Raw genomic sequence first — 12043 nt, forward strand, 5'->3', positions numbered from 1 at the left:
GGAATTATAGTGCTTCAGCACCCTGGTATGAAAAAATAAACATAATACACTATTTTCACACGACACATAAGTCAACACTGGCATGAATGAATAAATTTGTGCCAATTACTCTCTCATCCCAACCCATTTTACAATGTCATATTTTGTGGGCAAAAAAGAATAGGAGGACAAGTGCTTTGTATGCTGCCTTGAATTCATGAATGAAAAAGGGGATATAGTCTAATGAATAAACACAGCTGTTATATTATTGTGAAATTCTCCAGAGCTTTATTGATGATTTGTTGGCACGAGAAAATCAAGAGTACAGCTGATGTCAAATGAATCAAAAAAGCAAAAGCTGTGTATAGATTAAAGAGGATTTCTCTGGTTGGATTCATTAAAATGGTAACTCAAATGCAATCCAAACATAAGTCAGTGCAAACTAATGAAATTTATGCTGAGGAAGCAAAACTAAGAAGGGATATAGTGAAACTTACTGAAGGTAAAGTTCCAGCTGTAACAATGTGTAAAAAACAGCTCATTGGGCCTGTGTTAGGTCACATGAAGCAGGTTTGATTTAGCAAAGCCACCTTTCTCTTCTTATCCCACATTAACATGTGGAGAGGCAAAACCCTCAGCAATAAATTTAGCTCAACTCTTAAGTTTATGAAACCAAAGTCAGACTACCAAACCCTTTCAAAACAGGTCAGGGCAGAGGTCTGAGTCATTAAATCTAATATAGATCCTTATCACATTATTTTTATATCTGAACTGTCACATGATAGGTCATAGATACACCTGGTTTCATATGGTTTTACATATTACACCTTTGGGTCCCAAAAGACTTCTAGTCTCACAAAGTTCCACAGCTGCAGTTTTCAGTCAAACTTGGCTCATTTCTAAATGCAGCTGCCATGTATTAAAGCTCTTATGTGTGTAGTTAGCACTCAAAGCTGATTACACCTTGAAATAGTGGCTACTTTTGTAAGAGCTGCCCTTTTTGTGTTAGAGTTAGGGAATGGCCCTAAGAGAAAAAGTGAATTTTCCGTCCGACATCATGTCAATCTAACCTATGCTAACTGTGATCCACATCTGTCAGTACAGAGCAAGAAGTTCTCAGGAACTGACTAAAGGGGACCGCTTCCATTTTAGAGAGCCGCAAATGTTGGGCGTGTGATTGAGCTTTCTTTCATTCAAGACCAAAAAAAAAAAAAAAAATGAAAGAAAAAAGCCAAGTTCCGTATTTCTGTTAACACTGTGGGTTTTTCAAAAGGAAGTTATTACTAGCAGTTCATTCCATTATGACTTAGTAAAAGAAACTCTAATATAGATTTCTAAAAAAAAAACCAAACATTTCCGATCTTCATTCTCTGAGTAACAAGGATCCGGAAGTTCGCGAGAGCGTAGTTTCCGATAAGAACTGTGAACGTTCTACCTTTTTTAATTATATGATAAAGTTCGCTTTCAGAATAATCGTGTATTTTCAAAGGAAATGAGACACTGCTGCACATCCTTGCTTTTCCAGCTGGATATATTTGTCACACGCAAGTTTATCAATGAACTTGCTGTCTATAGTTATACTTTTTTGTTCTGTTTTTTTTTTTTTTACAACAGTGGAAAAAAGAACGGGAGGAGGAGGAGGGAGCAAAGCAGCCAATCAACAAAGGGAGTAAAATTTCCAGTTCAGTTCAAAGAAGAGCATAGTTTTACCCCTCCCTTACGAGAAAAAAGGACCAATAACGACCTCGTTCTCAGCCAAAACACAACAGCTAACCAATGAACAAGGAACCTGATGGTTTACTTTCTCCAATGAAATATAAGCAACGGGGCAGAAGGGGTGGGAGAAAGAAAGAGAAACATCCACCGCCTGGAAGATTCGAATCGAACGTTCATACACGCAGAGAATACTGCAGCAACCAATCAGCGGGCTAAGAAAGCGTGGAATTGAACGTTGAGGCACCTCCGGCTTCCCCCTCTGCCCACCCCGATTCTCTCCACATGCTCCTCCCCTAGATGCTGTTGTTTGTGGTGGTTTAGCTGCCGAAGAACTACGAGAGGGGAAGGGGAAATATCAACACAGCCTTGTTCCTGCCGACTGAAGTTATAGAGGCAGAGAGGCGGCTTGGCTCGAACCCGGCGAGCGCTAGCTTAAAGCCTCAGAACAGAGAAAGCGCCTGGCATTTCGGGCTAGAAGGGAAGAAGGAGAAAAGAAGCCTTTGTCGATTTTTTCCCTTCCCCCCCCAAAACACGTATCCCAGCCGCCGCCGCCGCCACCACCACCACCTTGGGTGCGTTTGGTTCTCCTCCCTTCCGTGTTGTGGTTTCGCTTCTCTCGCCATGTCGGTGAATATGGAGGAACTTCGGCATCAAGTCATGATTAACCAGTTCGTGCTGGCTGCGGGCTGTGCGGCGGATCAAGCGAAGCAGCTACTGCAGGCTGCACATTGGCAATTTGAGGTGCGTTGCGAGCTTTTCTGGTTCTCCGTCTCTCCCCTCTCCGCCTTTCTTCGCGGGAGGCGAAAAACAATGACTACGACCACCCTACCCCGCGTTGCTAATTTGGTGACTACGGTGGTTTACGGGATATTCTATTGCTCTTGCGTCCACCCTCCCTCCCTCCCCTGTGTAAGGCGAGGGTGCCTTTCCCTTGGCACTGGGCATGTAAACAATCCATCAGAGCCATTTTAATAACTACTGTCTCTTTCTACAATGAGTGCCTTCCGGGGCTAGGAATGTGCTAGGCCTTTGCGTGTTGACTAATCTGTTGTTGCTGCTGGTCGTGGGAAAAAGGGGAGGAGGAGAAGCGGATGGACAACATTAATATTCTTGAACTGGCCAGGCGGCGAGAGTGCAGAACGCGTGATCACACAGCTTACTTGGGGGGGAGGGGGGCTAATTTGAGCATTCAGATGGAATAAATGGTTTTAAAGTATTCCTCCATGGATCGTGCAAACATCTCTAACGAAGAGTGGGGCATGCCTTGGTTGAGTGTGAAGGTTTAGCTTGCCCTCCCCCATTTTTTGTAGCAAAGGAATATCAAGGAAACAGTTCCTCCCTCCCCCCCATTATTTAGGGAAGCAGTGGGGACGTTAGTCTCTGAACTAGGCCAGCTAATAACTGCTGCCTAGTATGTGTGGTCTTTATTTAGCTGGAGAAGAAACTAGATAACTGTTGAGATGTGGTTAGAAATTCTTGCTTTTAAAGGAGTCTGTTTGTTTACATATGGCCGAATCCTTCCCTGGTCTAGCCACAATGTTTTAGTTTTAAATACCTCCTCTGTTTTGATTTACAAGACGAGGAGGAAAAGATTGGTTTCAGCCAAGCTCTTGGCATCAACAAAGATAAATGTCTTTGTCCATTTCTGCTGGGCATAGCATTATACTTACAAAAGCTATCAGCTTGTCTCCAGCTTCCATGAAGCCAATCCCCACCCCCCATGTTGCCTTTTTAAAACTACACATTTTTGTTGCTCTGCCAATTTTTTTACTTGTTAGGGATAGAGACTTTCTTATTACATTTTAAAATGTTCCCCAACCAGCTTTGTTCCTACTGTGTTGGACTACAGTTCACTTCATCCCCATTTGGAGGATGGCACCTAGCTGCTATGGTCTATTGGCTTGTGGGTTACAAAACCTAGTTGAGGCTGACAATCATTACTTATGGGTATGTTGTCCTCTTGTGCTGTGTTTGTGGTTTGCTTTTTTTTTCCATCCTACCCCAAAGGGAGAGGAAAGATTAGCATTGTCCTAGGTCAGTGCTTAAAAAAAAAAAGGAAGGGGAGGGAGGGAGAGTAATGGGCTGGCAACAATGTCCCTGTAAAAATATGTCGCTGTTCTTCCCCTCCAACTTAACTTTTTCCCTTGGGGTTGTAGCCCCTTGTTCTAACAATAGGCTTGTGTGTTTTTTTAAATATAGACGGCTTTGAGTGCATTTTTTCAAGAAACCAACATTCCCAACACCCATCACCACCATCAAATGGTAAGTCCTTCAAAGTTCTGAGGTTCATATTGTTCCTCACAGTCCTCCCCCCTCCTTTTGTGAGCATTGGAAATTTACATTAGGTAAATAGTCTTCCTGTGTTTTTAATGCCTTGAGCTTTTCTTGTTTCCATGATCAAATCTAAACTATCCTTAGCTTTCCATTCCCTTGGAAAGCAGGTATAAAAGAGAAATAAAAGACCACGCTGAGCAGTGCTTGAGTTGTCAAGCCATGTAAATACGAGGAGGAACTCCTTGTGTCGGATATGCAACGTCTGCATAATTTTACACAACCTTTGATACTGGGAGGGAACAAGAGCCTGCAGCCAGCAGTGGTTGTGCATTCAAAGCTGTCAGCTCTACAGACAGCCATATTGCTCTGCAACAAGAGAAACACAGACTGCAAATGTAAACAAGAGCCAAAATGTCTGCCAGGAAACAGAGACTTCTGCTTCTCTCACCCTCCCTCCCTCCTTCCTCTGTCTTTACCTCATATGGAATTGTTTAACCATTTTTATTCTCCATAATTACTTAAAATCCAGGGAGTTTAAAAGCAAGGAGGAAATACTGGCAAGCTTTTAGATACACCCCCTCCATTAGTGTGTTTCGTCTAAACTTCAGCAAAACTTTGTGTGACCTTGACTGAGGGCAGGGTTTTTTGGCAAGCAAAAGAAGTTTTTTATTTATTTTTTAGGAAAGTGAACTAGTATTGTGTGCAAGGATAATAGCAAATACAGACTAAGCTACAGCATTTCACTTGTCTATTGTTTAAGCCTATATATAGCTTTAGAAATGCAAAAAAAAAACAACCATAAAATTCTAATGTTGCTTATTTGGTTTTGGCTATGTAGATTTTCCTATCTACATACATAGCAATGTAATTATATTTTCAATATTTACTAATATATGCTTTTAATTGTAGATTTCAGTTAGATATCATATTTTGACTAGATAATACTAGAAGTCTTAAATTTATTCTGATAACGTTGATAAAACATTCTCCATTAGAAGTACTTGTTAATGAGAAAGTATAATTTAAGTGAGGAAATTAATATATTGTAAACTTTAAGAAAATATAAATTACATCTAAATGGCTACTGGTTGCATCAGTGTGCTGTATTGTAAAAATGTCTAAATAACTTGTTTTTACAAATCTTTTGAAAGAATAATTCTATACCGAAAACCAGCTTTACTGCATTTCATGTAAAATAATTTTTTGCATTTTTTTTTTGAAACTGACAAGGACTGCTATTGTCAGATTTCAGTGTTCTGCAACTGGTGTTCTATCAAAATGTCTTGTACTATTTTCAAATGCTTTTATGGGGGAAGATACAGGGCATGAGAATTGTAGTTTAGATATAGCAAGAAAGTATTAAAGCCAATAATTTGGATTAAAAAAAGGGTTCTTCTACATAATGCAGGTTGCAACATTCATTTGATCACTAAACCTGGATGGTTTTTAATTTTGAAAAATCCAACCTTTTTTTTGGAAGCCTTATCCAAATTTTGAAGGGAAGAGAGAGAATTTGCCTCAGCCATTATATGAAATAGTTTAAGGGCTGTAAAAAAGGCTGCTGAGTTCTGGTTTAATACATGTCATCTTTTCAACCCAGGTATGGAAGCAAATGCATTCAATGTATAATTTTTAAATACACATATAAGACTGCATGGGAAGTTCATGTATTTTCTTCCGCTAATGTAGACATGTCAAACACAAGGGCCGGGGGCTGGATGCGGCCCGTGAAGTGGTTTCATGCGGCCCACGAAGCCATCCTGGAAACAGTGAGGGAATGCCCCCCCCCCGCTGCCTTGGCCCTGGCCGGCCAGGAGACAATGTACAATTTTGTGGTGACCATCTATGCTGAAATGCATTCAGTCTTAGCTCTACAAGGCCATCCAGAAACAGTGAGAAACCAGCCCCTGCCGCGTCGGCCCCACCCCCTGGGTGCATGCTGGGGAAATGTTACCTTTTGTGAGGAATGACGAAATGGACCATGCTTTGGCGCTTGCCCCGGTCCCACCCCCTTCTGCCAGAGACCCTCATATCTGTCCCACTCCTGTCCAGGCCCCCACAGGCATCCTTGACACAAACAATGTAAAGCTGACCATGCCCACCCAGTAGGCCACACTCACTCCATCCGCGCCCACCCAGTAGGCTGTATCCACCCTGGCCACACACCCCCAGGGCAACCGCAATGCTGATGCGGCTCTCAATGAAATTGAATTTGACATCCCTGTACTAATGTAACAGAATATACATGATAGAAACTCAGAACATAATAGGTTCACCAGTTTGCTTAGATAACCTGGAATATCATTATTTGGTTTTCTCTTTAGTTTTTAGAGAGTGGGCATAACCCTCACAATATAATTGACAGTGGGTCTTTAGGTAGACAACAGTCTTTATGATTACCTGCTCTCCCTCTTTTCAAGTCAGAGAACACTACAGTATGAAAAGTGTGTGCTTTACCATTTTGAAGAGTAAGCATTACAAAGAATGTGAAACTTTGCATTTGGCTTAGAATGCAAATGCCTTCTAAAACAGCCTTTCCAGACAGTAGAATACGGATTCAGAATATTTGATTTGTTTATATAGTTTGATGGTTCTATTTATATTTACTGGGAGGAGGGGGTGAAATTGCAGGTTCATGTGTATTTTCTCCCCCCTTCCGCCTGTGAAGTTTTCTACTAAACTGATTGTATGATGCTGGCATTAAAATTTCAAGCTGTGCAATAAGAAACTAGTATAAGGGATAAATGCTCTGTATGAGATTGCCAAGTGGTGAAAAATGATTCATAACTGCCCTGGAAGCTAAAACAAGCAGCCAGTGAGCTAATTTAAGCATGCTCTTTTAAACCTAAATGCGAAAGTAGATCTCAGGTTTACTATTGAGCTTGAAACATGGGTGAACATCCTGCACCAGTTCCTGTGTGACTTGCAAGGAATCCTATCCCTTCCCCAGTAAAAGGCTCATTGTCCTCAGAACTGGTTGACTTCTATGATTCCTAATGATCTGAAGGCTGTTCTGTGGAGGTCACCCTGGATTCTGTGCCTAGGTTCTTGCTGAAAATGGACATTCCTACAAAAGTTGTAATGAAAGCAGTTTCAGCCCAAATTCTAAGACTTTTCCAGTGTTGGAAGCAGCCATAGTGAATAAGGTGTCTTCCTGGCTGTTTTCTTCAGAATGTTATTACGTGAATGCTTTGGATCACACTGTCCATTACCCCTCCTTTGTCCCTTCCTGCATATCTGCTTCTTGCTCTTCCTGCTATACTTGTCCATTTTTGTTTCAAAACCCTTATTTGGCCAGCAGTTGGAGTGCTTGCAGTCACAGAACTTCTACACCTAGAGGTCTTTGGTTATGAAGCCTTGCAAGAAAAGAATCTTGGTGAAGATGGACCAGTGAGGTAGCAGTTGTTAGGAAGGGGACAGCAACATGGTCGTAGGGCTGGGTGCCTTTGTTTTGCCTCCTGGGGATAGAGGTGATTTTGAAGCAGCCTGCTTTGTTTCCCAAGAGCTGCATTTTTTTTTTGCATTTCTGAACAGGTATTGCTAGTATGAAGATGAGGTGATGCCCTTTTGCATCCAATTGCTGGATAGAATTTCAGTGAATGCTGGAGGTCTCTGTTAATAATATCCCAACCCCAAATCAGCTTAGAATATTCAGGAGCCTTTCTTCTTATACAGCTCCTTGCGCAACTTCAACAAAGTAGGATTTCAGACTTGATTCAAGATGTTTTAAATGCTTAGCACACAGCAGGGGAATCTAGTTCTGTTGAGCCTGTTTAATTGGTTTTATATCCAGTTCTTGGTGCAGGGTATCCTTCTGTGCATATAGCTAACAAATCCATTTCTGGCCTCTTTTTTTTTTTTTTTATTCCCCCAAAGGAGGTTACTACTATTAATTGACTTATCTGCCACTTAAAATACATGTACCCTCTACATACACACAAAGACAACCACAAGAAAAACCAAAACTGAGCAAATATGCAACAGGCAGGAAAAATCCATCTTCCCAGCTGGCAATTTTAAAATCTCTTGTTTCTTTCCTTTGTGTGCATCTTGTGCTTTGCCAGGCCATCCCATTTATTCATAAATCTGCATGTTAGATGCAGATTTCAGCCATACAGAACCGCATGTGAAATGTAATGAGACAGCAGGGCCCATTCTTGCTTGCTCTGGAATGTTTCTCCCAACTGCTGAGCATTAAAAGAGTTTACAGTTTCTGCATTTGCCAGGGACGGTTTAACAGAGATTGCAAACAAAGGATATCCTGTCTCCTCTGCAAGGCTATCTTCTCAAGTCCTCCCTCCTCCTACCTTTTTATAACCAGTTACACATTAATCAGGAAACTAATGTTCAAGTTATGATTTGCCTATTGACTGTTCCCTTTTGCCAAGCATTATTCATCTACATTTCTCAGTTGCTTCTCAGACTAACATGGTACCTAGCTTTGAATTCCATTTTTGCTGCATATGTAGTCCATTCCCTAGTGTGTACTAGGAAATTCTATTTGTGAACAGAATAGATTTAAGAAAGTTGAACAGAAAAGAAACTTTACAAAATGTTTTATTTGGAAAATGAAAAATTATAGGTATTCTTGCCAGTAGAAAAGAATAACAGGAATTGTAATGAAAAATCTGGGGTTGCCATGATAGAGAATACTGATTATTACACACAGCTGGTGAAAATCTTGCAAAGCTGCTGTAGAGAAACCTATGGAGGTAAAATCTCTCTCTACTATAAGTTGTGAGTAGATAAGATACATAAATCCTTTCTAAAACTCGAACTTGGAGGACAAAACAGAAGTAGAGATCATGTTTTAATGTTTTAAATACAAAAGGTCCTTCATTCACTGCAGTCTTTTAATACAGTTCTGCTTGGGGAATTCTGGGAGTTAAGGTCTGCAAATATTAAAATTGCTGAGATTGAGAAACACTGAGTTAGTTAAAGGAGGAATAGTTGGGGATGCAACCTCTACATATTGATAGATCACTGAGGTTGTGGTTAAGAATGTGTTGATTTTTAAAGAAAATCAATGAAAATTGTGCCCTCCTTTTTGTGCTTGAAGGGTTTCCATTCATCAGTTTTCTTCAAATTGGGTAGGAAAGTCTTGATTGCAAGGTGCAATATAGATCACATCCTAAAATTTCCTCAAAACAAAAAGCTGCTAGCTGTTAAAGAACTGGTGATGTGGAATTTGAGACCAGTTCATCAGATGAATTTGTCCTGCAAAAACTGAGCCAGTTTTATCCTTCAGCTGAATTACCTAGATGTTGCAATTGCTGAAATCCCAACTTATGATCCCCTTTGATATGAATAGTCTAAAATGGGAATACAAGATCTTTGAAGGGTTCCAGCATTTATGATGCACTTGGTTTGCTGGAACAAGAAGTGAATCTTGGGTTTAGTTAGGAATGGCTATTTTTTTGGCCCAATTGTTTAGACCATGGCTCTGCAAAGATAGCTTTGGAGAGCACTAAACTGAGGAAGGAGGATAAAGTGCATAAATTATTTATTTTTTGACTTCCCAAAAGGACCAGTGTGTTATCAATGACCAACCGATCTAGAAAAGTCTTCCTTAGTAGGCAGAGGATTTCTGTATTTTATTTGTGTTAGTGACTGAATTTATGTGGGGACTATTGTGGTGTGAAACAGCACACTTACCATTGTTCTTCCATTTTGCCGCATGTGAGGTAGAAGACCTTTTGTTCATATCCACATGGAGCTGAAGTGGAGATTTTGGTAGCGTCTCTTCATACTTTCCCCCTATCTCTTCCCTGTACCGGATCTCCCTGAATCTCCATTGATTTTTGGAGAGGCAGGCACCAATATCTGCCAGCAGAACTTGCACTGCTTTCCTCATCTGGTTTCCATTATTCCATTAGTGCAGGGTGTCAAACTCACAACATCACGTGACATATCGCGACTTTTTCCCCATTGCTGGCAATGGGGTTGGCGCGGTTTCAGCATGATGCATCTGACCTGCGGGCCAACAGTTTGATACCCCTGCATTAGTGTACCTGAAACCATGGCTGTTGGGAGACTTAGATTCAGGGTCTTCTGTGGTTGGAAGGTTTCCAAATCAGTACTGTATCTTTGATGCCTCTATTATCTTATAAAGCTCCATCCTCTCCCTTAGAATCTGCTCTTGGAAAGTTTATGCTGAAAGGGAATGGAAGATCTTTTTATGTTCTTCCTCTTTCCACCTCTGTTCAGGAATTGCTTTAAGGTTTGTTTTAACTTCTTTATCTAGGTCCGTGGTTCTCAACCTTCCTAATGCCGTGACCCTTTAATACAGTTCCTCATGTTGTGGTGACCCCCAACCCCCCCATCCAGCTGGCCGAGGGGTATCAAAAACTTGACCCAAAAAAAAGGAAAAAATGGGAAAGTATAGGTAGTCCTTGACTTACAACAATTCACTTAGTGACTGTTTGAGGTTACAACAGCACTGAAAAAGCAAATTATGATCATTTTTCACACATGATTGTTGCAGCATCCCCAGGGTCATGTGATTTACATTCGGATGCTTGACAACTGATTCATACTCATGATGTTCACAGTGTCCCAGGGTCACGTGATCAATGGCCAGGGGGCGTGGCCAGCTGATCACTCAGGTTGCAGAGTGCCTGTGGGGGGGAATCTGTGGGTCTCTGGGATGGGACTGGGGTGGGTGCCTGCCTTCCTTCCCTCCCTTCTCTCCCCTTGTCTCTTCCTTCCTTCTTTTCTTCCTTTCCTTCATCTCCCTCTTAGTTTCTTCCTCCTTTCCTCCCTCTTTCCCATTGTCCCTTCCTTCCTTTCCTTCACCTCCTGCTTAGTCTCTTCCTCCTTCCCTCCCTCTCCCATTGTCCCTTCCTTCCTTCTTTCCTTCCTTTCCTTCACCTCCTTCTTAGTCTTTTCCTCCTTCCCACCCTCTCCCATTGTCCCTTCCTTTCCTTTCCTTTCCTTTCCTTCACCTCCTTCTTAGTCTCTTCCTCCTTCCCTCCCTCTCTCATTGTCCCTTCCTTCTTTTCTTCCTTTCCTTCACCTCCCTTAGTCTCTTCTGCCTTCCCTCCCTCTTTCCAATTGTCCCTTCTTTCTTTCACCTCCTTCTTAGTTTCTTCCTCCTTCCCTCCCTCTCTCCCATTGTCCCTTCCTTACTTCTTTCCTTCCTTTCCTTCACCTCCCTCTTTCCCATTGTCCCTTCCTTTTTTTCTTCCTTTCCTTCACCTCCTTCTTAGTCCCTTCCTCCTTCCCTCCCTCTCTCCCATTGTCCCTTCCTTCCTTCTTTCCTTCCTTTCCTTCACCTCCCTTAGTCTCTTCCTCCTTCCCTTCCTCTTTCCCATTGTCCCTTCCTTCTTTCCTTCCTTTCCTTCCCCTCCCTTAGTCCCTTCCTTCCTTCCCCTCCCTCTTAGTCCCTTCCTTCCTTCCTTCCTTCCTTCCTTCCTTCCTTCCTTCCTTCCTTCCCTCTTTGTCCCTTCCTTCCTCTCCCTCCCTCTTCATCCCTTCCTTCCTCTCCCCCTCCGTGCCCAGGAAGGGACAAGGGGAGAAGGACAGGCTTCCAGAGGCAGAGGAGAGCTCCGCCCAGCTCACTTGCTCAGCTTCGTCAGAAAACATGCGGCTTGCTAAGTTAGCAGAAGCCCCAGGATCAGCGCCGGGCTACAGCTGATTCGCACTTCTGCTAAATTAGCAAGCGGCATGTTTTCTAGCAAAGCTCGAGCAAGTTTGCTGGGCAGGAGCCAAGGAGAGCTGCTACAGCTGACCTTCTTGGCTGCTCTGCAGAAGCGCGGATCAACTGTAGGGTTCGCCCTGATCCTGGACAAGAAGGAAGGACGGAAGAGACAGAGAGAGGGAGGAAAGAAGGGACAAAGAGGGAGGTGAAGGGAAGGAAGGAAGGAAGGGACAATGGGAGAGGGAGGGAAGGAGGAAGAGACCAAGAGGGAGGGAAGGAAAGGACGTTCCAGCCAGGAGAGGCTTGGCAGCCTGGCTGCTGAGGAACGGAAGAGCGCAAAGCCAAGGAGAAGAAGGTGGCGGTTTCCTCCCAAAGGAGGCTCCTTTTCTCCACCCCTTTCCTGGGTTTGTGGGGAATTTCTCGTCACCAATGCTG

The 12043-nt window shown here is 42.5% G+C and overlaps 1 protein-coding gene across 1 annotated transcript in view; it reads left to right on the forward strand.

The window, feature by feature from the left end:
• The first annotated feature begins 1857 nt into the window (after positions 1-1857).
• Positions 1858-12043, forward strand: part of UBALD2 (UBA like domain containing 2) — a 37143-nt gene continuing 26957 nt past the window's right edge. The window contains exons 1-2 of the mRNA XM_039328021.1: positions 1858-2436; positions 3895-3957. Of these exons, the coding sequence (XP_039183955.1) occupies positions 2317-2436; positions 3895-3957 (183 nt within the window). The 5' untranslated portion in view covers positions 1858-2316. The remainder of the gene's footprint in view (positions 2437-3894; positions 3958-12043) is intronic.

This window comes from Crotalus tigris, unplaced genomic scaffold (assembly GCF_016545835.1).
Source record: "Crotalus tigris isolate CLP2741 ecotype Arizona unplaced genomic scaffold, ASM1654583v1 scf7180000024370.6872682, whole genome shotgun sequence".
NCBI lineage: Eukaryota > Metazoa > Chordata > Lepidosauria > Squamata > Viperidae > Crotalus > Crotalus tigris.